The 27,914-nt window shown below is 39.1% G+C and overlaps 1 protein-coding gene across 1 annotated transcript in view; it reads right to left on the bottom strand.

Annotated features, from left to right (window-relative positions):
• The window catches only part of cacna1bb (calcium channel, voltage-dependent, N type, alpha 1B subunit, b), a 177,306-nt gene that overhangs the window by 101,672 nt on the left and 47,720 nt on the right, over window positions 1-27,914 (bottom strand). Inside the window, exons 8-10 of the mRNA XM_058052322.1 lie at window positions 13,257-13,348; window positions 10,661-10,813; window positions 6,473-6,660 (exon numbers count right to left, since the gene is read on the bottom strand). Of these exons, the coding sequence (XP_057908305.1) occupies window positions 6,473-6,660; window positions 10,661-10,813; window positions 13,257-13,348 (433 nt within the window). The remainder of the gene's footprint in view (window positions 1-6,472; window positions 6,661-10,660; window positions 10,814-13,256; window positions 13,349-27,914) is intronic.

Genomic DNA, 27,914 nt, shown 5'->3' with positions numbered 1-27,914 from the left:
GTGTTTCTGACACCAGGAATTTGGTGTCTCCGGGAATTTGAGCGGTCTCCTTAAGATGAAGCCAGCAGCACCATTGTTTGACACTTCTCCCCGGTCCTATACTCTGTCGCCAAACGCCTTTTAGGCCAACTGTCCCTCACTTCATATATGTACAGTATGGGAAATATAAGCACATGTACATATACAGAGTACAAAATGTACCACAAAACCACGGTCCATAACGTGGATTGTGACAAACCATGTACCATTGCATCCCTAGTGGGTCCAGAGACAGAATATGTGAAGGAAGGAGACTCTACCAGAATTTGGCATTGTCGTTTTCGTGCCTTGGCACAAACAAGTGAGGTAGAATATTTTCAAATTTGGTGGTTATGTGGTACTTACGTGTTATTACATTTTGCGTAATAGGAGACAGAGATACGCCATGTCTTCTTCTCACCAATTTAAACACTTTTTGCCTTTGACCGACAACAGTTCTTTGCCAAAACATGCTGTCCAAGCAAACACAAAAGGAAACAAGAATCCCCAAAGCAGGGTGGCGGTGCAGCCAAGCAGAACTAAAAGTGTCTGGGAAAATCCTGCAGTGACAGAAACTGTTTTATCACTTTCAAGCATACTGTTGGGAAGCACCAGCAAAACAAGGGAAGATGAAGTTACATTTAAATGGGGAAGGTTAATTGTTCGGTTAATTGGCGACTCCAAATTGTCCATTGCTATGAATGTGAGTGTGAATGGTTGTTTGTCTATATGTGCCCTGTGATTGGCTGGCGACCAGTCCAGGGTGTACCCCGCCTCTCGCCCGAAGACACCTGGGATAGGCTGCAGCATACCCCCTGCGACCCTCGTGAGGACAAGCAGTAGAAAATGAATGAATGAATGAATGAATTCAACAAAATGAGCTCGGCAGCTGCCAGGAAGTCCTCGGGAGCGATTGAGAGTGTGACCAACAACAGCGGAGTGGGCATACTTGAAGAAGGGTTAGAGGTGGAGTAAATTAAACAGGTGGTTGAGGCGGGAAGCAGTAAATCCATGCAAATGCTGCAGAAAGAGGTGCAGAATCTAGAAGATCCCGGACTGGTCGCCAGCCAATCACAGGGCACATATAGACAAACAACCATTCACACTCACATTCATACCTATGGACAATTTGGAGTCGCCAATTAACCTAGCATGTTTTTGGAATGTGGGAGGAAGCCGGAGTACCCGGAGAAAACCCACGCATGCACGGGGAGAACATGCAAACTCCACACAGAGATGGCTGAGGGTGGGATTGAACCCTGGTCTCCCAGCGGTGAGGTCTGCGCGCTAACCACTCGACCGCCGTGCCGCCCGCTTCAAAAATATATTAATTTATAAATGTATTCAACTCCGCCTCTCGCCCAAAGACAGCTGGGATAGGCTCCAGCACCCCCCGTGACCCTCGTGAGGAAAAGTGGTAAAAAATGAATGAATGAATAAATTTATTCATAAATTCTAAAATGTTAGTAAAGAAAAGATGATATTGTCTGCCAAGGTGAGTCATTCATTCATTCATTCATTTTCTACCGCTTATCCTCACCAGAGTCGTGGGCATGCTGGAGCCTATCCCAGCTGTCTTCGGGCGAGAGGCGGGGTACACCCTGTACCGGTGGCCAGCCCATCACAGGGCACATATAGACAAACAACCATTCACACTCACATTCATACCTATGGACAATTTGTAGTCGCCAATTAGCCTAGCTAAATTTTTTGGGATGTGGGAGGAATTCAACCTGGGTCTCGTAGCGGTGTGGCCTTAGCGCTAACCACTCTCCACCGTGCAGTCTCTGGGTGTGTCCAAAGTCATCAAAATGACTGAGGGAAGCATATGAAAACTTGGTACTTGGTACTAACCGGGCCAAAAAAACTAAGTACTGTAGATATCGACATTCACTGTATTTCACTTCCACATATGCTGTCCAGGTATAAATGTTCAGCACCAGTTAAACAAATATACCAGTGTCGGGTAACATGTAAAGCATTCCCAACGCAAGAAAATATGTAAAAAATATTTTCAGAAAAAGGCCCTAAGGCCTCCTTGAATAGTACTTTATATCAGACCCCCCGCTCATCCCCGCCCAAGTCCGCTACAAGAGAGCCTATATCCATGGCCCTGGGTTCTCCAAGTCAGCAAGCTTCACGTCTGTGAGTGCAGCCCCACATTGACCTGCAGGCTGGGGATGACCCTGCCGACTGATGGTCTTTATAAGGCATGGTGACATTTTGCAAAGACGCCACACACTGACCCTAATTGTCATAGGAGTTGAGTAAGGTTGACTCAGCAGGAAGCAGAGCTTTGTCGTGTATCTGTGTACCTGTGTACCTACACCTTCATTGGTGACACCCCTCTGAGCAAAGCCTGGCTAGTAACTTGGCAGATGTTCTACTTTCTTAAGTTAAAATCAGTTTTGGTTACCTTTTGAGTGTTAAGTCGCCATGTGATGAGTTTTACGATATTTGTAAGATGACACAGTGAGTCAGACTCTTGTATTGAGTAACGACCTCCTGCTATTTCTGATGGATCTTTCTGAAGTTTGTTATGAGTTCTGATCGCTTGTGATTGATAAAAACCTGAATGACTAAATATTTCTAAGCTGAGTGCTTAGGATAATGAACCAGAAAGAGCTGAGGGAGATGTTTGGAGTGAAATGAAGGAAGTGGAAAGATGTCTCTCTAAGTGGCTCACCGTGTGGTGTCAGCGCTCTCGTGGGGAAAGAACCGATGAAGCGGAGGGAAAAGAAGAGGGGTCTGGATGTGTTAAGGGAATAACAGGTTTGATAAACAAAGAGGATACCAGGAAATGGGGAAGAAAAATAGAGAAAGCAAATTCAATATTTTATTTGGTTATGAATAAAAGTAGACAATATACCCTCACTTTTTGCAGGGATTACATAAAAATTAGCATTTTTGACACACACAGGGGCGGCACGACGGTCTAGTGGTTAGTGCGCAGACCTCACAGCTAGGAGACCAGGGTTCAATTCCACCCTCGGGCATCTCTGTGTTCTCTGTGTTCTCCCCGTGCATGCGTGGGTTTTCTCTGGGTACTCCGGTTTCCTCCCACATTCCAAAAACATGCTAGGTTAATTGGCGACTCCAAATTGTCCATAGGTATGAATGTGAGTGTGAATGGTTGTTTGTCTATATGTGCCCTGTGATTGGCTGGCGACCAGACCAGGGTGTACCCCGCCTCTCGCCCGAAGACAGCTGGGATAGGCTCCAGCACCCCCCGCGACCCTCGTGAGGAAAAAGCGGTAGAAAATGAATGAATGAATGACACACACAGCTCCCTCCATGACTAGCGGCATAGAAAATGGATGGATGGATTCATGCATAGATGGAATCGGAGTCAGTGTTGAAGTTAAATGTAAATTGTTCGTCCCTATGTATTGACTTGTGGACTCCTATAGAGCAGATACATACGATAACACGCACAAAACTTTCTGGATCTTTCAGATTCTGCACCTCTTTCTGCAGCATTTGCATGGATTTACTGCTTCCCGCCTCAACCACCTGTTTAATTTACTCCACCTCTAACCCTTCTTCAAGTATGCCCACTCCGCTGTGGTTGGTCACACTCTCAATCGCTCCTGAGGACTTCCTGACAGCTGCCGAGCTCATTTTGTTGAATTCATTCATTCATTCATTTTCTACTGCTTATCCTCACAAGGGTCTCAGGGGTATGCTGGAGCCTATCCCAGCTGTCTTTGGGCGAGAGGTGGGGTACACCCTGGACTGGTCGCCAGCCAATCACAGGGCACATATAGACAAACAACCATTCACACTCACATTCATACCTATGGATAATTTGGAGTCGCCAATTTACCGAACAATTAACCTTCATTCATTCATTTTCTACTGCTTTTTCCTCATGAGGGTCGCGGGGGATGCTGGAGCCTATCCCAGCTGTCTTCGGGCGAAAGGCGGGGTACACCCTGGACTGGTCGCCAGCCAATCACAGGGCACATATAGACAAACAACCATTCACACTCACATTCATAGCAATGGACAATTTGGAGTCGCCAATTAACCGAACAATTAACCTTCCCCATTTAAATGTAACTTCATCTTCCCTTGTTTTGCTGGTGCTTCCCAACAGTATGCTTGAAAGTGATAAAACAGTTTCTGTCACTGCAGGATTTTCCCAGACACTTTTAGTTCTGCTTGGCTGCACCGCCACCCTGCTTTGGGGATTCTTGTTTCCTTTTGTGTTTGCTTGGACAGCATGTTTTGGCAAAGAACTGTTGTCGGTCAAAGGCAAAAAGTGTTTAAATTGGTGAGAAGAAGAGCTTTAAAGGTAAAAGTACTTGTTTAACTGGAGGGTATGTCCTGGTGACCGACATGTCTGGGACATTAACAACATGGCGTATCTCTGTCTCCTATTACGCAAAATGTAATAACACGTAAGTACCACATGACCACCAAATTTGAAAATATTCTACCTCACTTGTTTGTGCCAAGGCACGAAAACGACAATGCCAAATTCTGGTAGAGTCTCCTTCATTCACATATTCTGTGTCTGGACCCACTAGGGATGCAACGGTACATGGTTTGTCACAATCCACGTTATGGACTGTGGTTTTGTGGTACATTTTGTACTCTGTATATGTACATGTGCTTATATTTCCCATACTGTACATATATGAAGTGAGGGACAGTCGGCCTAAAAGGCATTTGGCGACAGAGTATAGGACCGGGGAGATGTGTCAAACAATGGTGCTGCTGGCTTCATCCTAAGGTAGGGGTCTCAAACTCACGGCCCGCGAGACGCTACTTTAAGGCCCCCACCTTGATACCAAAGTTTAATGTTGAAATGACAGCTTAAAGCTGTGTGCACACCGGACACAATTAACATGATTTTGTCCCGCCCATACTGTTACCCTACCCTGTTACCCCGCCCTGTTTTGCTTTGGATTAGCAATGAAGCTAAAGGCTTATGACGCTGGGTACAAATAAATTGCAGGAAATTATTTGGAATAAAACGGAAAATACACGTCAAGATAAAGCATCTCATCAAACATGTTGTTAAAGTTACGACGCTGCTCCCAGATGGAACTGAGTACGATGCTAACTTGCTAATTGGGTCAAATTATTAAGTTTCATTAATGTTCATGTTAAAGGTTAAATAACTGTTAATACTGTACATTTGAATCTGAAAAAAATAATTTCTCTACCAACTGTATGTGGTTTCTTATTTGCTGTTTTATTATTATTTTACTTATTTATTACTGATTGATTGATTTATTGTCTTTATTCTTAATTTGTTCATTTATTTTTTTATCTTATTTTGTGTATAGAAAAATAAAAATTAAGATATTTGAGAACAGTGGAATGTTTTATCAGATATTTTGGTGTGGAAAACCGGAACCAAAGTACTGAAAAAGTGTAGGGTATAGCAGAAGCAAAAGCATTGAAGATAGTTTTTTTTATTGATTTTTTTCCCAGTTTTTAATAAATGCGTTTTGGGGTTTTTTGAAAACCTGATGCGGCCCGGCTTCACACAGAACCGAGCTCCGGTGGCCCCCAGGTAAATTGAGTTTGAGACCCCTGTCCTAAGGAGACAGCTCAAATTCCCGGAGACCACACTCAATCCAGACACGTTCCTGGTGTCAGAAACATTCATTCATTCATTCATTTTCTACCGCTTTTCCTCACGAGGGTCGCGGGGGTGCTGGAACCTATCCCAGCTGTCTTCGGGCGAGAGGCGGGGTACACCCTGGACTGGTCGCCAGCCAATCACAGGGCACATAGAGACAAACAACCATTCACACTCACATTCATACCTATGGACAATTTTGAGTCACCAATTAACCTAGCATGTTTTTGGAATGTGGGAGGAAACCAGAGTACCCTAGCTGGTGTCAGACACAACTAGTCAAATTAGTCCTGCTGGAGTTGACCGTTCCCTGGGAAGGCAGACAAAACGCCAAGGCTGAGGATGCAACCCCATTGTGCTTGGGTGCAGAGGATCATCGGTCATCGGAGCACCCGGGCACAACAGAAGATCCAACAAAAACATCACTGACGCAACCAAAAAGGCGTCCGGATGACTGCGGATCAAGTGGGGAGATCCGTGGACTGATACCCCTGCTAGGTCCCCTGGCCAAGACCCGAAACACCCAGTGAAGCCAGGATACAGTCTAAGATGCACCAAACGTGTTGGAAGGATGGTTTTGTTAAGTGCACCCAAGTACAGTACTTAAGGCTTCACTACACATCTTAAAGTAAAGCCGAAGCTTTGCCAACCATCCCATCCCCATCAGTATAAACGTGTAATACATTTGTAATACAATACATGTGTAATACAATGTCTTAATATAAAATGTGTAATCAGTATAGTACGTATTCTGGTTTGAATTTCTGCCACTCACAGTTCTGGACAAGCAAGCATCTATTGTGCTTATCTTTATGTAGAATCTCCTCAACATATTGCAGTGTGTGTGTATGAACTCACGCTGTAGAGGATATCCACCCATCCCTCCATCGTGATGCACTGGAACACCGTAAGCACAGCAAATAGGATGTTGTCAAAATTGGTAATGCCAAAATTGGGTCCCGTCCAGTATTCTCTGCATTGGGTCCCATTAGGACACAACCTGGCCGGGGGCTCCAGGCCACAAGGCCATTCTGCTGCTCTTTCACCTGCATGAAAAAGAGGGAAGGATTTAATATAGATATAATGACTGGGTGTTTCCCATGCATCCATTTATTTGGGGCAAACCATCACATTTACATTAGATTTAATGCTACCTGGCAGTACCTGTTCACAAGCACGATATAACCTGTTATTACATCATCGTACAGCTTATAGCATCGTAACTCTACTACATAACACCCCTCATACATGTAACAATAGAGAGTCGAGTGTGCTAGCCAGTATGCTAAAAGCCCAGTGCAACTCTTAAGGTGTCAGGGAGTGAAGTTTACTTTATGTTCGGGGTGTCATGACACATTCAGGTCATGAGACGAGACACGAAATTGGATCTACGAGAATGATACAAGACGAGATTTTAACAGGCGGGCCGGATTCAAACGCTTTGTGGGCCACATGTGGCACCCGGACTGCAGTTTGCCCACCACTGACCTCGACCATTGCTTCCGAATTATTTTCCGTCATGTCACCCCTAAGGGACAGAAATGTTTTCACCGCACCCCACATATTTTGAGATGACACTGTAATAAAAAAAACATGTTTATGTCAGTGTGAGAGGTTACGTTTGTGGGCGAGTTTAAGAGCTAATATGCTAATAACAAAGAAAAATAATAGCCCATACATCCAAAATGTATATCCTTTTACATAAAATTTGATGTAATTATCATTGTATTGCACAACATCCTACAGCTTATGGCATCATAACTCTACTACATAACACCCCTCATACATGTAACAATAGAGAGTCGAGTGTGCTAGCCAGTATGCTAAAAGCCCAGTGCAACTCTTAAGGTGTCAGGGAGTGAAGTTTACTTTATGTTCGGGGTGTCATGACACATTCAGGTCATGAGACGAGACACGAGATCAGATCTACGAGAATGATACAAGACGAGATTTTAACGTTACTTTTAAGGAAAGTACATATTGCGATATATTAATTTAATTCTGGTTCATTTTCATTCATTGTGCCAGTTTGTATGTTAAAACTTGAAATACTGAGAAAACAACTGGCGGGCCGGATTCAAACGCTTTGTGGGCCACATGTGGCACCCGGACTGCAGTTTGCCCACCACTGACCTCGACCATTGCTTCCGAATTATTTTCCGTCATGTCACCCCTAAGGGACAGAATTGTTTTCACCGCACCCCACATATTTTGAGATGACACTGTAATAAAAAAAACATGTTTATGTCAGTGTGAGAGGTTACATTTGTGGGCGAGTTTAAGAGCTAATATGCTAATAACAAAGAAAAATAATAGCCCATACATCCAAAATTTATATCCTTTTACATAAAATTTGATGTAATTATCATTGTAGTTGCACAACATGGTACAGCTTATTGGCATCGTAACTCTACTACATAACACCCCTCATACATGTAACAATAGAGTTGAGTGTGCTAGCCAGTATGCTAAAAACCCAGTGCAACTCTTAAGGTGTCGGGGAGTTAAGTTTACTTTCAGTGGACTTACTTACTTACTTTTAAGGAAACTACATATTGCAATATATTAATTTAATTCTAGTTCATTTTCATTCATTGTGAAATGAATTAATATATTTATTATCATTCCAGGCCCAGTGCCCATTAGACAGATTATAAATTTGTCACTTTTTAATATTACAAGATCTGTGACACCCGTATGACAAAAAACAATAGCTAACACGATATTAGCTGGGTTGAACTACTTCAATTGTTTTTGCTTATGTGTTTACTCCATAAGTTCTAATGCTGCAGCAAAGGTGCTGAGACATGATTTGGAGCTTGTGCAGGCATATGTCAAGCAGATCAGAATGAAGAATGAATGTGCTGAGTCTAACAGTTGCTTCTGAGCCCAACATTTTTTTGCCTCGATCAAGTTTTGATAGAGATATGCAGAGCCACTTTACACAGCCAACATGCCTCTGGTGCTGCTCCAGTATAATGGACTCTTTGCTTCCTACTGACAGGTGCTGTGTCAGCCAGACTCAGTGCTGGAGGTTGATACGCGCAAGGTGCCTCCACATGGGGAACTCATTTTATATACTGTAGGGATTATTTATTTTATGTTTTGTATAGCTTCAATAAAAATTGCAATTGAAATCCGCTTCGTATTGTTGGATTATTGCAGCTTGCCTGATTCGTTGAGACCGGAATAACTACAGCCATTCGTCACAACTACTGACACCATTTTTTTGGGACACACAGGAAGTGAAAGCGAGGCTCAGACAACAACTAGCAACTTCAGATAAGGTCACGACTTCAGACTCAATCCGGCACCGGCGGTGTTCGCACAGTTTTCTCCTAATTGTTATCAATGCATTACACAATAGCTCATTTCAGCAGTCCGACTGCACTGTATAGAAGAACAATAGGGAATCGAGCCTTCCTTATACTCACAATAGGCTTCAATAAGTTACTGTTTTACATTTGAATGTTGCATCGTCAGCACAATACTACAGGCTGTAGTACCAGTAAAGTTCTCCAAAATATGTACATTCTCTAACCATAATTGGACAAATTACCCAAGACAAAGAAGGTCAACACGCAAACCACCTGCCTGTTTTGTCGTGAGTTATTTCTTGAGTTGATAGAGTTTCATGCTTTCTTCATCAAAATGTTGCCTCTTGCGACTTTCTTTGCCTCCAGTTTGGCTTATTTGGCAGACGTGATCAAACGGAAAGCGGAGACTGGAGGTGAGTAACACTATTGAATTTGAAAAATAACTCAACAATAGGGAATCGAGCCTTCCTTATACTCACATTAGGCTTCAAGACGTTACTATTTTACATTTGAATGTTGCATCGTCAGCACAATACTACAGGCTGTAGTACCAGTAAAGTTATCCAAAATATATACATTCTCTAACCATAATTGGACAAATTACCCAAGACAAAGAAGGTCAACACGCAAACGACCTGCCTGTTTTGACATGAGTTATTTCTTGAGTTAATAGAGCTTCATGCTTTCTTCATCAAAATGTTGCCACATGCGACTTTCTTTGCCTCCAGTTTGGCTTATTTGGCAGACGTGATCAAACGGAAAGCGGAGACTTGAGGTGAGTAACACTATTGAATTTGAGAAATAACTCAGCAATAGGGAATCGAGCCTTCCTTATACTCACAATAGGCTTCAATGAGTTACTGTTTTACATTTGAATGTTGCATCGTCAGCACAATACTACAGGCTGTAGTACCAGAAAAGTTCTCCAAAATATGTACATTCTCTAACCATAATTGGACAAATTACCCAAGACGAAGAAGGTCAACACGCAAATCACCTGCCTGTTTTGACATGAGTTATTTCTTGAGTTAATAGAGCTTCATGCTTTCTTCATCAAAATGTTGCCACATGCGACTTTCTTTGGCTTCAGTTTGGCTTATTTGGCAGATGTGATCAAACGGAAAGCGGAGACTTGAGGTGAGTAACACTATTGAATTTGAGAAATAACTCATAATAAAACATGAAGGTGGTGTCTCTTTTTTGGTTGACACTTTTGGCTTTCTGGAGCAAATTCATTGAATTTAAATAAAAATGGATTCAGTTAGTGTCCATTTTGGTTGGAGTCAGATTTTCTGGGACGGATTAATGAAGGTTCTCCTGTAGTGTACACAGAAGCATAAAAGTGCTGTCAGGACTGCACTGTCAGGTTTTACGACAACCATATCATCAACAGCTCACTCTTCTGATGTTGCAGAAAAATGGATCAACTGATTGGCAACCTTCCCTTACGACCGAGGTAGAATTTCTTATGAGGCCAATGGAGTCTCAGCAGAAGCTATCAATCACAGGCAGAATCTGATGCAAGTGCCATTAATCAAAATCAAGATGTGACAAACGGCTGTCAGAAATTCTGCTGTGTGCTTGTTTGTTACATTGTTTATATACAGTAGGTGCATTCTCAAGGAGTGACTGGAGAATGACTCGCATGTACATGCAGAACCTATTAATAATTCATGCCGATAAATACATAATAAAATATACCGTATCAGGGAAAATAAAATTTTCTCACCGGTGTCCACGTTGAAACAGGTGGTGTGGAACTTGCCCATGTAAAACTCCACACCGATGATGGCAAACATGACAATGGCGAAGAAAAGCAGCAGGCCGATCTGAAGGAGGGGAACCATGGCTTTCATTATGGACTTCAACACCACTTGGAGGCCTGCGAGAAACAAAACAGATCCTGGTTGCTTCAAATACCCACAGGTGTTTCACCCACCATCTGCCTACACAAAGACACGCCTTGTAGTTCAAGCTAGTCTTGAAGGAGAGTTATTGTTATAATACTTATAATACTTTTGTACATACATGATTGTATCTAATGAATGATATATACTGTTTATAACTATATATCATTTGGACAATTGTGAAGATTGAAAAAAATGCTCATTTTTAGACATTAAATTATGCAGAATAATAATCCTCTCGCCCGAAGTCAGCTGGGATAGGCTCCAGCATACCCGTGACCCTAGTGGGGATAAACGGCATAGAAAATGGATGGAAAATGTATTAAAATTATGATTAAAATTCAACATTTGGAAATCAATTTTTTATACCGCTTGTCCTCACTAGGGTCACGGGTATGCTGGAGCCTATCCCAGCTGGACTGGTGGCCAACTAATCACAGCATTTGATGAAAATTCAGTTTGCTAAAATATGTTTTTTTAATTCAGTATATAAAAGTTCACTTTATAAAAATGTGAGTTTTGAAACATCTGAATTTTTTGTGATTAATTTATATTTATTTATTTTAAAACACAGTATTTTAACACAAGGATTTGCGTAAAAAATTTGATACAAATAATTTTTCATCAAAATTGTATATTAAAAAATAGTGAACAAAGTCAAAAAAATTCAGTTAAATGAATTCAGTATCTGAAAAATATTTTGTAATAAAGAAGCAAATTAACATTTATTTTAGGGGTGTCATGAAAACAAGACGAGATACAAGAGACTGGGTCTATGAGACGAGACAAGATTTATCCATTTATTTTCTATACCGCTAATCCTCACGAGGGTCGCGGGGGTGCTGGAGCCTATCCCAGCTGTCTTCGGGAAAGTTATAGGTTTATTTATTTATAAGCACTAAACTAACATTTTCCCATGACTATATACTGTATATAAGGCTAAAAGTCCACTGGGCCGGCGTCAGTTGGTACCAGTTCGCGGCAATGCAATTTGCTGTGGCGCCAAGTGTCACCAATAAGGTGCCTAGTGGCGTGTAGTGGCTCAAACTGCCTCCCAACTGGCTCATGGTGGCCCGGAATGGTGGCAAAATTTGAGTTTGGTGGCAAGAAAATTTCAAAATATTTAAAATCTTCACCAAGTGGAACCAAATGTCGCAAACAATCCGCCTATCGGAATTCGCTGGAATGTAATGGCGCGAGCCAATTTGCGCCAATGATGATTTGAGTCCACTGGGCCGATGCCAGATGGTGCTAGTTTGCGCTGAATTAATGTACGCTCGGCATGTTGCCATGTTGCCATTATTCGCCGCCACAGCGAGCCACTACAGCGAGCCACTACAGCGAGCCACTACGCGCCAATCACATCATCTTTGGCACCAACTGGCGCCGGCCAAGTGGACTCCTAAGGTTGTTGATGGTTTGTTCAGATAGCTTACAGACATTGGATTGGTTTTTAGCATCATTAAAGCACAACAAAACGAATCAAAGTGTCCCCCTGAGTGGGAAAACGTTGGAACACTCCCCTAAAGGTATAATTATGTACTGTTTTCCTGGAAATCTGGGGCACCATCATTGTGGAACAGAGAGTACTTTCCCCAAATTGTTCTCAGAAGTTTGTCTTTTAACCATGAATTGTATTTATAACGACTGATGTGTATTAGTAGTACCTGAAGTCCAACTTTCAAGAACATGGCCAATGGAAATGGAGTATCCTTCCTTCCTTCCTTCCTTCCTTCCTTACTTCCTTACTTCCTTACTTCCTTACTTCCTTCCTTCCTTCCTTCCTTTCTTCCTTTCTTCCTTCCTTCCTTTTCTTTCTTCCTTTCTTCCTTTCTTCCTTTCTTCCTTCCTTCCTTCCTTCCTTCCTTCCCTCCTTCCTTCCTTCCCTCCTTCCTTCCTTCCTTCCTTCCTTCCTTCATTCATTCATTCATTCATTCTCTACAGCTTATCCTCACGAGCTGGGATAGCTGTCTTCGGGCGAGAGGCGGGGTACTGGTGGCCAGCCAATCACAGGGCACATATAGACAAACAACCATTCACACTCACATTCATACCTATGGACAATTTGGAGTCGCCAATTAACCTAGCATCTTTTTGGAATGTGGACCGGAGTACCCGGAGAAAACCCACGCATGCACGGGAGAACATGCAAACTCCACACAGAGTTGGCCGAGGGTGGAATTGAACTTGGGTCTCCTAGCTGTGAGGTCTCCGCGCTAACCACTCGACCACCGTGCACCGTGCAGCCCTATCCCAGATTAAGTCCCACAAATATAGTGTCAACGATGCAAGTCTGCATCCTGGTTACAATACAATGGAATTACAATGGAGTGTTTTTCCACCGAGGACTGCTCATTGAAGAGACACATTTGAGAACAATCAACAGAACAGGCAATGTTAAAATTTCTTGGGACTTACTGGGGATCCCTGACACAAGTTTGAGCGGTCGCAGCACTCTCACTGCCCGTAGTGTTCGTAGGTCAAAGTCGGAACCCACCGTTGCCAGGATTCTGTGGATGGACACACACAAACATGGTTAGAATTCTTAGCTGAAGACTCAACACCACAGTAGAGCTACAGAGTTAGATGTCCATTTCAGGTGAGTTGCTGGTTTTGGCATTTTGGACTTCATGCTTCACTTTCTGCCAAGTTGAACGGAAGAGTGCCGGAATTTTGTCTCGGCAGAGGCGGTCAAACCTGCTTTCATTTAGGTTTTTAGTTCATAATGTGAGAAGACTAGGAAGTAATGCAGCATTTAATAATACCAGCATTTTGTTCATATTCTGGTGGTTCTGGTATCGGTATTCGTATCGGTATTGTCCAATATCACTCATGGCTTATCGGGATCGGTATCGGCAGGATAAAACCCTATCGGAACATCCTTACTGTAAAGCTTCCATTAGGTGTTAAATTGTGCGGTAGATGTTAAACAGGAACAATTCAAAGTGGCTCCAACGGAGGAGAAACAGGAAGTATGAATACAGAAAAAGACAATAATACTTTATTGTGTTGTATCCTCAATAGAACAATAGCTTTAAAATGAGGTATAAGCTGTATTTTCTGTCCACTAAAAGACTCACACACAAATATTAACAGAAAAGGAAATAAGCTGAGAGCAATAAAGGCATCGTATTGCTCCCTGTTTATCAGTTGGCATGGTAACCGATAAAGCACATTTGGGCTTTAGGAGCCCCTAGATATACATGTACTTTATTCATCCCTTGAGGGAAATTAGTGACTGGAGAGCAACCATCGATGATGAAAATGCTGACTAAAATATGTCGTTCACGCACGCTCTTTTATCATTTTTAATACATTTATTTCTGGTGAGGTGTACATACTTTTGTACATACATGATTGTATCTAATGAATGATATATACCGTTTATAACTATACAAATATAATTTGGACAATTGTGAAAATTGAACCAATGCTTGTTTTTAGACATTAAATTATGCAGAATAATAATCCATATGCTGCGATTGGCTGGCGACCAGTCCAGAGTGTACTCCATTTCTCACACGAAGTAAGCTGGGATAGGTTCCAGCATACCCGTGACGAACGACATAGAAAATGGATGGAAAATTTATTAAAATCATTATTAAAATTCAGCATTTGAAAATAAATTTTTTATACTGCTTATTCTCACTAGGGTCACGGGTATGCTGGAGCCTATCCCAGCTGTCCCAGTCCCAGCTGGACTGGTGGCCAGCTAATCACAGCATTTGATGAAAATTCAGTTTGCTAAAATATGGTATTTTAAAATTCGGTATATAAAAGTACACTTTATAAACATATGGTATATGTGAGTTTTGAAACATCAATTTTTTTGAGTGATTTATTTATATTTATTTATTTTAAAACACAGTATTTTAACATAAGGATTTGCGTAAAAAATTGATACAAATAATTTTTCATCAAAATTGTTTATTAAAAAATAGTCAACAAAGTCAAAAAAATTAAGTTAAATGAATTCAGTATCTGAAAAATATTTTGTAATAAAGAAGCAAATTAACATTTATTTTAGGGGTGTCATGTAAACAAGACGAGATACAAGAGACTGGGTCTATGAGACAAGACGAGACGGGGGTGCTGGAGCCTATCCCAGCTGTCTTCGGGCGAGAGGCGGGGTACACCCTGGACTGGTTGCCAGCCAATCACAGGGCACATATAGACAAACAACCATTCACACTCACATTCATACCTATGGACAATTTGGAGTCGCCAATTAACCTAGCATGCCAAACGTTTTTGGCGTTTCACGGCGAAAACATGCAACTCCATACAGAAATACCCAAGCGGGGAATCGAACGCAGGGCTCCTAGCTGTGTGGCCTGCAGGAAAACCACTTCTCCGCCGAGCAGCTCGAGCTAAGATTTTATTATTAATTTTAAGAAAAAGGATTTCTACTACACTACACTCTCCTGCACAGTGTGTGTATGCTAGTGGCCCCGCATGCACCCACAGAGACAAAGAGACTGTACGACTGACAAAAGGTCTCACTCCGTTCATAGAACAAACATGGCAAGGTGTTGAGTAAATCCTCTTCCTGCAAGAATGATCATTTTGTCACATTTTAATCTCGCCAGATCATGTGACTTTATATACCATCCAATAAAACCTGCCTAATAAATCAGTAACTTACCTTTTGTGCTTGAAAACAATCAATTATGTTTAATATGGTGCTAAAAGAAAAGCCTTGTCTACGCACAACACTAAGTTACTGTGACCTGGAGAGACTGAATAAAAAAATGGAGATAACCGTCATGAATCATCCATCCATGCAGCTCTTATGACTTCCAAAAATCAATAACTCACTTAGCTCTGTTAAGTAGGTGTGTGTGTGTGTCTGTGTGTCTGTTTGTGTGTGCACATTTGCCTTTGATTTGATGGTTGCACTGACATTTGGAGCAAGGATTTGTCAGAAGAAGGAGCTATATGACTTTTAATATCCCTTTATCCTCACTGCAATATGTCTCTGTGGGCGCCAGACGGAGGCACCGGAAATATGAAGTGTGAGTGTATCGTCTGTCAAGTAGACACAAACACGTCACTTCCCTCCATATATTGATGCACTCAGGAACAGCATGCTGAGTTGCCGGGATTAGCTTGAAAATAAATGCGGAAATATGGGATGTTTTAGACAAACATTTGACTTTATAGTTTTGCACGTCACATATTTTCCGGACTCATGTAACATGTTTTTAAATGTTAATTCTTTGTTTACACCACAAGTGTAATGCATGGGCTTTGGAATCACAGCCGGGACAAAAGCGTTGCTTTAAACATAGCATGTGACAAAGCAATGACAAAAATTACCACTTCCACACCAAAGGGGAGGAAAGTAACTTCATGGCTACATTGACACTGCTGGTATGCTGCACAATTTGGATTTTTTTTGTTGAAATCCAAATTTTTTTAATGTGCTCGTTCATTATTATTTGCGGATGATACCACTGCTTTTTGTTCTGGAGGGAGTACAGGCCAAATCATTAGAAAGGTCAGAGAAGAAATGATCACACTAAAAAGATGGTTTGATGATAATAGATTGTCCTTGAACCGAAGTAAAACTAAAATCATGCTGTTTGGTAACAGCAGAAAGGACACGTACCAACAAATACAAATAGACGGTGTGGACATTGGCTGAACGAAAATACATTTCTGGGGATCACAATAGATGAAAATATGAGCTGGAAACCTCATATTACAAATATACAACATAAGGTGGCCAGAAATATTTCAGTATTGAACAAAGCAAAATTTGTTCTCAATCAGAAATTACTCCACACTCTTTATTGCTCTCTGGTTCTACCATATCTTACTTATTGTGTGGAAATATGGGCTAATAACTATAAAAGCGATCTTCACTCGCTAAATGTACTGCAAAAAAGGTCAGTAAGGATAATTCATGATACAGAGAACAGAGAACATACTAACTCCTTATTTCTAAAATCACAAATACTTCAACTTGCTGATATAGTTCATCTTCAAACAGCTAAAATAATGCATAAGGCTAAAAACAACCAAATACCTAAAAATGTCATCCAATACTTCTCTACAAGAGAGGAGAAATATGATCTCAGGGAAGAAGTACATTTGAAACACTTCTATGCTAGGACTACGTTAAAAAGCCATAGCATTTCAGTATGTGGAATCAAACTATGGAATGGATTGAGTAAGGACCTCAAACAATGGACAACGATGAGCCAATTCAAGAAACAATACAAGCAGTTGATGTTTGCTAAATACAAGGATGAAGAGTCTTGAACCAATCATGATGTGCTATATATATCACTATATTGACACTTACTATGGTACACATTATGTCATTGGATGGTCATATCACCTTGTACTTCGGTAAGGGGTACATTATTAAAAAAAAAAAAAAAAAAACGTTAAACTGTATTATGGAAGGCAGGAAGTGAACAAATGTAACAGTTACTGATTGTAAAAGTACCAGAGGTAGGATTTAATAAGCTTTGCTTCTTCCTACTCCTTTTGGATATGTGGATCTGGGAACTGATTATGGGATGCATTCAATTGTAATCTGATGCATGTTCAAATGAAATTAAACCATTACCATTACTACACAAATCCAACATGTCTGAAAAGTGACGTGCATGTGCAAAAGCACGACATCGCTTACAGAAGTAAACATTGCTGCAGTGTGAGCACTAGTGATGTGCGATACCACTGATTTCATTACTAGGTAAAAATTTGAACCAATGGAGTGAAACTGAATAATTTCCCACATTATGAACCCTTTTCGTCCTCCTCTCGCCCAAAGACAGAAGAAAATGAATGAATAAATGAATGAATGATCCCTTTTAGTCACATGAATGCAACGATACAGCGATTGGGAATGAAGAAAATAGATGTTTTATTTCGTCATTTTTGACTCACTGTAGCTCAACCTGTGGTACTAACTTACTTACAAAGCCAAACAGAAAACATTTTCAAGCGTTCATGTGGAAGCATAGAGACAAAAAGCTAACAAACACGCACGGGAGAGAAAAGTAGGCCTCATCATTAGACAAAAGTCATTTCATGCCAATTAGATCTTGTACAATCTCGTAAAAGGAAATGAGCAAAGTAATCATGAGTTCAGTATGTCACATCCTGTTTGTGATGTCGTACGTGTGTGTGTGTGTGTGTGTGTGTAATATGATAGGGGTGGACAGCTGTGACAGAGGCAGGAGAGGCCACAATGCACATGAGGACAGTGGAAGTGGGTACACATGAACTCATTGTCGCTGCCACAGTCACTCTCCGTCGAACATGGATGCTGTTGTTTAGCCATGCTGCTAAAGTGACACGCCCTGCGTCTTCATGAATGCATGGACACACACACACACACACACAAACTCTCGATATTTGCTTCATAAGACATGATGGAAAAATGCACACATTGTGAAATGGGACAAAAAGTGCACACCCAAAATTCAAATATATTTGTACTGGCTGTTCAAAATCAAAATCAAAATCAAAATAAAAATAAAAATAAAAATAAAAATAAAAATAAAAATAAAAATAAAAATAAAAATAAAAATAAAAATAAAAATAAAAATAAAAATAAAAATAAAAATAAAAATAAAAATAAAAATAAAAATAAAAATAAAAATAAAAATAAAAAATATATACATAGAAATAGAAATAGAAAAAATATATAAAAATAAAATTAAAAAATATATAGAAAAATAAAAATATATAGAAAAATAAAAATAAAAATAAAAATAAAAATAAAAATAAAAATTAAAATAAAAATTAAAATTAAAATTAAAATTAAAATTAAAATTAAAATTAAAATTAAAATTAAAATTAAAATTAAAATAAAATAAAATAAAATAAAATAAAATAAAATAAAATAAAATAAAGTCCCATTTTCTATTCTGTTTGATTATAGCAGCGCATGTAGACAAGACATTGGAATATTCCTTTCCATGTATACCGTTGTTTATGGAAAAGTCATTTGGAAAGATTCCATTCAGAAAGAGGAAAAACTCTTCATGTAAATGTGGCGATTGATTTCAATTAAGTGTCCAAACAAACAAACAAAAAAACCTTATGCATTGATGACTCACTTTGTATTGTTTTTTTTTTTAATTGGTTGTGAGGACGGAAATTCTTCAGTAAACAAAAAACCTTCGAGCCAGACTATGAAACAAAATACTGTGACAACAGACTATCATTCTTCTAAATTTCACACAAAGAATCTCAGGAACACGAGCTTCCCTGAATGACAAACTCCGATCCAGTCTCTCAGAGGCACGAAGAGACTCAAAAGACTCAGCAAAGACATCAAATCTGTCAGAGAAGCTGTTATTGACTGACAAAGACCCGGAAGTTTCCATTAAATACCACCGTAGCCGAAGCTCCTGAGGGCCACAGTAAAGAACATTCCCTGGGAGAAAGGAGATCCATCGTCTAGCGTCCAAGACCCATCTTACCAAAGTTCGAACATTCCAAACAAAAGAAAGTCGTGAAAAGTCAAGGCAAGTAGCTGCAGCGACTATACAGTAGCATCAATGACCAGGTTCTGGTGTTCCAGGTGTTTCGGAAGCTATAGTTTTCACAAACTGACCATTTCCGACATTTCCGATACTGATACATGTTTAAAGATCATCAATATTGCAAAGTTCACACAAGGAAAGATCAAAACTCTAGATTCACCCTGCAATCCATGCCTATGTTATTTTTTTACAATATGACCTCAAATCAATATCACGATAAATTGGGCAGTTTTACCTCAATAACAATAAATGGATAAACACCCCCCACCACTATATATCTTTTCCATCTGAAAATAATTGCAGGAAATGTAAATTAACTGCTTTTGGTGGATTTATCGATTATTTCGACCACATTATTTTTCATGGAATATAACGCACACACCTACTCTGCCTATAAAGCCTTCGGAAAAAAGCTCCAAAAAGCGCTGACGACGCTGTGCTTTGGGTAGTTTTGACAGTTTTCAGACTCACTTTGCATTTTGGGTTCTTTTGCCCAACATCATCTTTGTGGAACCCAAAATAAATTTCCCCGGGAATGCGGTACACAAATCTGGCGGTACACGGTGACGCTCCAGCCTACCTAAAGGAACTCCTCCTCCCCCAGACCTCCTCACGCACCCTCCTGCACAGCATGGGCGATCGAGCCTTCTGCTCGGCTGCTCCCAGTCTGTGGAATGCTCTTCCCGACCATCTGAGAGCGCCACAGACTGTGGATTCCTTTAAACGGAGCCTAAAGACTTACATTTTTTATTTTTTATTTTTTATTTTTTATTTTTTATTTTTTATTTTTTATTTTTTATTTTTTATTTTTTATTTTTTATTTTTTATTTTTTTATATATTTTATGATGTATTTTTATTTTTTAATTTTTAATTTTTTTATTCATTTTTTTAATTTTTAATTTTTAATTTTTAATTTTTAATTTTTAATTTTTAATTTTTAATTTTTAATTTTTAATTTTTAATTTTTTAATATACCTTTTGTTGTGTTGTGTTGTTTTATTGCTTCACTATAGGTTTTATGCTTTCTTTCTGTAATGTAAAGTGCAATATCAATAAAATTTATTATTATTATTATTATTATTATTATACAGTACAGTATCAGTTTCTCCTTAGTATTTAAAATCAGAGGCGTGAAAACATCTCTGTCCCTTGGAGGGGGGCATAACAGAAAATAACAGAACCACTGTAGCAACATAGCAACACTTGGTTCAAAACCCGAAACTCATACTTCCATTTTCTATGCCGCTTATCCTCATTGGGGTTGCCAGGGTAATTCTGGAGCCTACCCCAGTTGACTTTGGGCGAGAGGCGGGATACACCCTGGACTGGTTGCCAGCCAATCACAGGGGTGGACCGAACTTGACGTACATATTTTTCATTAGCAGTACTGTATATTATGAATTGGAGTAGATGATTATAAATATTATAATAAAAGGGCAGCTGTGACATGCATATCATGTGAATATAATCAACTCTATTCCCCAAAGGAGAGACCCTAACGATGGTTTATGATTCTTGGAAGGCAATCTAGTTGCAGCTGCACTCTCATCTGAATCCTTATGGCATACATAGATTTGTAGTCTTGACCTTCAGATGATAAAAAACTGATCCAATATGATCCAATATTTCCCAGACCATTATCTTTACACAAACCCCCAACACCCAGGTCATCTATTACCTTATATTACCTATCTATTACCTTGTCAATTTCTCTCTGGCATTAAGTTCATTCATTTCATTCATTTTCTACCGCTTTTTCCTCACAGGGGGGTGCTGTCTTTGGGCGCGAGGCGGGGGCACACCCTGGACTGGTCGCCAGCCAATCACAGGGCACATATAGACAAACAACCATTCACACTCACATTCATACCTATGGACAATTTGGAGTCACCAATTAACCTAGCATGTTTTTGGAATGTGGGAAGAAACCGGAGTACCCGGAGAAAACCCACGCATGCACGGGGAGAACATGCAAACTCCACACAGAGATGGCCGAGGGTGGAATTGAACCCTGGTCTCCTAGCTGTGAGGTCTACTCGCTAACCACTAGACCACCGTGCAGCCCATCATAAAACATAATAACTTTAAACATCAAAACACACGCGGGGGGTGCTGTCTTTGGGAGCGAGGCGGGGTACACCCTGGACTGGTCGCCAGCCAATCACAGGGCACATATAGACAAACAACCATTCACACTCACATTCATACCTATGGACAATTTGGAGTCGCCAATTAACCTAGCATGTTTTTGGAATGTGGGAGGAAACCGGAGTACCCGGAGAAAACCCACGCATGCACTGGGAGAAAATGCAAACTCCACACAGAGATGGCCGAGGGTGGAATTGAACCCTGGTCTATTATTATTTATTATTATATATATTTATATTTCTATTATACACCATAATAATTAGAGAAACAAAACATAAATGAGACCGGTGCTCGTGTATGTTGCTATAAATGTGCTCCCTGGGGGAATCAAGTGGTGGGCAGACAGGAAGTGACATCAGGAGCTCAAAGTTGAGTTTCAGCTTGGGATGAGTTCCAGCCACAACAATTCATATTAGGGACTTTTATTACAGACTCTAATTAGGAATGAATGTGTCTTTTGTGAAAAAAAATCTAACTTGTAATGAAAGCCTGTTTTTCAGCCGATTAAGTCTGGTGCTTTTGTGTCTCACTGAACATTACAGTAACATTATGGACACCTACTACATATTGTACATATATATATATATATATATATATAGACTTGAAAGTCTTATATTTGTATTTTACTTAATTTAGCAATTTTAGACTTAAAACTGCTTCATTTAGTCAAAAATATGTTTGAATATACGTACATGTTTTGACTGATAATAGGCCATTTCCACCAACAAAGCAGTATGATTTATTAATTTATTGGCTTTTGGGGCAAAAAGCCAAACGATTTGAATGAGAGCCAATTGTATTTTTGTATTTTATGAGTTATTTTCCCTCATTGACATATTTTGCTCAAACAATAGTGACAACAGTGGTTCCCAAACTTTTTTCGGGGGGAGATGAAATTATTTTCAATTTGATATGGATGCTGTATGGTATCATGCACCCAGAAATTTGGAATCGCTAATTAAACTAGCATGTTTTTGTAATGTGGGAGGAAACCGGAGTACCCGGAGAAAACCTACGCATGCACGGGGAGAACATGCAAACTCTACACAGAGATGCCCGAGGGTGGAATTGAACCCTCGTCTCCTAGCTGTGAGGTCTGCTAACCACTACACCGTCGTGCCACCCATCTGGCATTAAGTTATTCATGTTTATCACTGTAAACCTAGGGGTAAATACTGAATATAGAAATGGAATATAGTTAAATTCAGAAAAAAAGTAATAAAAACCAACAGAAGAAAGCAAGATGCGAACAGCTCCCAAACACGCACCAACACAAACATCCAATGTGAGATTAATATAAAGTCAGACAGACAGTAAGGATATTGCTATTGACAGAGGCTGTTTATCTCAGATATATATCATACTATTCTTATCGTATAATCTATAACAGGGCTCTATGCACTTTTTCCAGCCAGGGCCACCGACTGAAAAATTAAAGAATGCAAGGGCCACTGTGATATTTTGGAGGTATGCTACGAAGTTATATAGACTGTATATACATATTTCAAGAAATAGCACTATAGATGAAAAGCCAATGATTAATATTATTAGTATACATATTTTTTCAAGTATTTTAACATTCTTCTTAAATAATCTTTGTCCATTTACTTTTTGTAACGTTAGGGCTTTATATACATAATATTTTGACTTTATTGCCATCATATTCCACTTTTTCCACAACCTAACAAAATTCCCCTTTTGTTTCTCATAATGTTATGATGTTAAAAATAACATATTTTTGTTTAATATTTGAACTCTACACTACTAAAACAACATTATTTTTCATAAGCATACATTGTCGTCCAATTTGACTTTTTTCCTCTTTTTCCACAAACTAATTTTCTAACAATTTCCCATAATATGACAACTTTTTATTTTGTATCTCACCTTTATGGTAGTAAAATGATGTCATTTATCCATATTAATTTTCAATATTACGACATTGTCATAAAATTACAACTTTTTCTCAATAATACAACTGTTTCCTCTTAATGTTTTTATTTTCTTCTTACAAAATTAAAAAAAAAAATTCCATTTTTTTTTGCTGTTTTACTGTTTTCTTGTCAAATGTGCTCTGGGCTAATTAAAAACAGCCACAATCCGCGATTTGGACACCCGTGAAATATAACATAAGATATTTTTGTCACTTTGTATTATTAAGAGAGAAAAAAATCCATACCTACAAAAAAGTTAGCTTATGTAAGTTAGCTTAAGTTAGCTTAAGTTAGCAAAAAAGTTAGATATGTGTCCACTCAAATAACAAACAACAATAATTGAACAGTAATTGAACACTATTAAAGAACAATAAATAATAAATATATATCATAATATAATACAGAATAAAGATTCATTTCTGTATTTACCGATTGTTTGAAGTCAAACGGCAACAAAAAAAAACGACACTTCATGCTGGAAAAGCCTCCATTGTGGCTAAATGACAACAATTCTGCAAAGATGAGTGGGACAACATGGAAGGACTCATTGCAAGTTATCACAAATGCTTGATTGCAGCTGTTGCAGCTAAGGATGGCATACGTGTACATACACATGTACTATGCATACATACTGGATGTAATGCAGTATATTTTTTAGTGAAACTAATTTCCCCGTATTTTGTCTTGGTTGTTTCTGCACTGCCTAAATCGTTGAGAGTCTTTCACTTGTTTTTTGCTTCAGTTTTCATTCAATGTTTTATTCTCTGCTTAAATAATTGAATTGAAATCATTCATTCATCATCCACGTATGCAGTTTGTAAGAAAATGGATTGTTAGATTGACTGCAATGCTTGGGGCGCCAGCTCTAACCTTTACTACAGGAAAGTATCATTCTCTTTTCTAAGTACTAATTGGATATTGATTGCATATAATATGTGGGGGGTGCACTACTATCTCCAGTAAAATATTACTCATGAACTTATTTAAATGTTACGACTTCGAGCTGATGCATTTGTTTCTTTATGTCAGGGAGTACAAACTGAAAAAAAGAAGACGCAGGGCCACCTTGATATTTTGTAGATGCTAATAAGATATATATTGTATGTTCAACATATGATATGATATAGGTGAAAACGCGTATTATTATTATCAACTTCAACCTGCCCTCTTTTTTGCTGATGTTTCTTTCTTTTTTAATTCAACTCTCTTCTAAAATCATCTTTTTCTTCTTGTAATATCATGACTAGGCCTGTCAATCAATTAAAAAAGTTGATCGTGATTAATTGCATTCTGTTCGTAGTTAACTCAGAATTAATTTTTCTCATGATATTATGACGAGGGCCGATTAAAATATTTGATTGCAATTGACCGCATTTTGTTTGTAGTTAACTCAGAATTAATCACTTTTCATCACAGATAGAAATAAGTTCTTATCATAATAAATAGGGGAAATCTAATCTTTGTGGTAAACAATTCAATGTGCAACTACAACAATAATTACATCAAATTTTATGTAAAAGGGTATTAATTTCAAAACTATGGGCTATTTTTAAAATATCACCGTCAGCAAGCATATTCTGGTATGACTATTTTTGTATTACTTTCATCAAATACAAAATGTGAGCAAATGAGACTTTTGAAGCTTTGAAGCTTGAAGAGGGCTTTGAAGCTAACTTTACCAATGAAAATATTCTTTCTCCATTTCTGCTCAACATTTGTTCCAGCTATTGGTGCTTCAATCAAACTACGGTATGGGCCAAGGATCAAACAGGAGGAGGTTAATCGCGCCTCAAAAAAATGGGAAAAAAAGGAAACTTCCGTCATTTTCCAACAATTACCACGTTATTTAGCATTGACTGTTTCTCATAGGGCGGCACGGCGGTCTGGTGGTTAGTGCGCAGACCTCACAGCTAGGAGACCAGGGTTCGGTCCCCGCCCTCGGCCATCTCTGTGTGGAGTTTGCATGTTCTCCCCGTGCATGCGTGGGTTTTCTCCGGGTACTCCGGTTTCCTCCCACATTCCAAAAACATGCTAGGTTAATTGGCCACTCCAAATTGTCCATAGGTATGAATGTGAGTGTGAATGGTTGTTTGTCTATATGTGCCCTGTGATTGGCTGGCGACCAGTCCAGGGTGTACCCCGCCTCTCGCCCGAAGACAGCTGGGATAGGCTCCAGCACCCCCCGCGACCCTCGTGAGGAAAAAGCGGTAGAAAATGAATGAATGAATGAATGAATGTTTCTCATAGTAGGAGAACTTTAAAAAAAAAAGCAAAACATTTTTATTTCTTTAACTCACTTAATTCCCCACCCCTTCAGTACCGACTGCTTTTGACTGATTTTTCAAGGTTCACAGAATATTGTGTTCTATGGCTATATACTGTAAATAGTGAAAAAGTTAGTTTGTACCTTTTTCTGTTCTTTGTAGAACATAGGTACGTTTCTGGAAAATTTAAGTTCCCAACAAAAAAAGGAGAAAAAGATACATTTCAAGCATAGCTTTCATTTTGATACTAAGTTTTGCTTTTGTGATCAATTATCGAAACAACTCTACCAACTCGATCAACGTTATGACTTTATATACATAATATTTTGACTTTATTGCCATCATATTCTACTTTTTCCACAACCTAACTAAATTCCCCAAATTACATATTATTTACTTTTGTTTCTCATAATATTATGATGTTGAAAATAACATATTTTTGTTATGTTTGGTACGTTTCTGGAAAATTTAAATTCCCAACAAAAAAAAAGGAGAAAAAGATACATTTCAAGCATAGCTTTCATTTTGATACTAAGTTTTGCTTTTGTGCTCAAATATCAAAACAACTCTACCAAGTCGATCAACACAAAAAAGGGTTGTTTTACATCAAAATAACAATTGGAACTAAACAGTGTGCATGTGTGTGCGCGCTTGCGTGTACATGCGTTAAAAGTTTGCTATAATGTGTACCCTCCTGCACGCTACACTCCTCCATGCTCATCCACTTCCTCTTTGCTGCCGAGTGTGTTTTTACAGGCAAATGTTCCATGCCGAGCCCTTCTGACTGAAAAATGAAAGAATGCAAGGGCCACTTTGATATTTTGGAGGTATGCTAAGAAGTTATATATAATGTATATATTTCAAGAAATAGCGGTATAGACGAAAAGCCAATGATTAATATTATTAGTATACATATTTTTTCAAGTATTTTAACATTCTTCTTAAATAATCTTTGTCCATTTACTTTTTGTAACGTTATGACTTTATATACATAATATTTTGACTTTATTGCCATTATATTCTACTTTTTCCACAACCTAACAAAATTCCCCAAATTACATCTTATTTATGTTTTTTCTCATAATGTTATGACGTTAAAAATAACATATTTTTGTTTAATATTTGAACTCTACACTGCTAAAACAACGGTATTTTTCATTAGCATACATTGTCGTCCAATTTGACTTTTTTCCTCTTTTTCCACAAACTAATTTTCTAACAATTTCCCATAATATGACAACTTTTTATTTCTGGAAAATTTAAGTTCCCAACAAAAAAAAAAGGAGAAAAAGATACATTTCAAGCATAGCTTTCATTTTGATACTAAGTTTTGCTTTTGTGCTCAAATATCGAAACAACTCTACCAACTCGATCAACACAAAAAAGGGTTGTTTTGCATCAAAATAACAATTGGAACTAAACAGTGTGCATGTGTGTGCGCGGTTGCATGTGCATACGTTAAAGGTTTGCTACAATGTGTACAGTTGCTGCCGAGTGTGTTTTTACAGGCAAATGTTCCATGCCGAGCCCTTCTGACATCTTTTGGTCAAATATGTCTTTGGCATTGAATGAGTTAACATATTAACTCTATGCTACTAAAATGACATTATTTTTTTCTCGCAATAGAAAAAATGGAGTTTATCTGGCCAGTAAAAAAAAGCAGCCACGGCCACTTTGTACACCCCTTGGTCTATGTTAATCCTTTTATGGATTAAAGAGTGACTGGAAGTGCTAACAAGGAGGATGTTAACAGTGGGGAAGTGTGACTCATATGCTGCAGTGCACGCAACAAAGATTAGGCATGTGTGCTGGGGTAAAATATCCAATGTCTTCCATCCAGCATAGTTGGCTTTTTACACTTTTCTCATCGAGAAATGGGCAAGTGGTTAGCGCGCAGGCCTCACATCTAGGAGACCCGAGTTCAATTCCACTCTTGGCCATCCCTGTGTGGAGTTTGCATGTTCTCCCCGTGCATGCGTGGGTTTTCTCCGGGTACTCCGGTTTCCTCCCACATTCCAAAAACATGCTAGGTTAATTGGCGACTCCAAATTGTCCATAGGTATGAATGTGAGTGTGAATGGTTGTTTGTCTATATGTGCCCTGTGATTGGCTGGCCACCAGTCCAGGGTGTACCCCGCCTCTCGCCCCAAGACAGCTGGGATAGGCTCCAGCACCCCTGTCTCGTCTCGTCTCATAGATCGAGTCTCTTGTATCTCGTC

Source organism: Doryrhamphus excisus, chromosome 2 (assembly GCF_030265055.1).
Source record: "Doryrhamphus excisus isolate RoL2022-K1 chromosome 2, RoL_Dexc_1.0, whole genome shotgun sequence".
NCBI classification, from domain to species: Eukaryota; Metazoa; Chordata; class Actinopteri; order Syngnathiformes; family Syngnathidae; genus Doryrhamphus; species Doryrhamphus excisus.
This window is presented reverse-complemented; position numbering and strand designations above follow the sequence as displayed.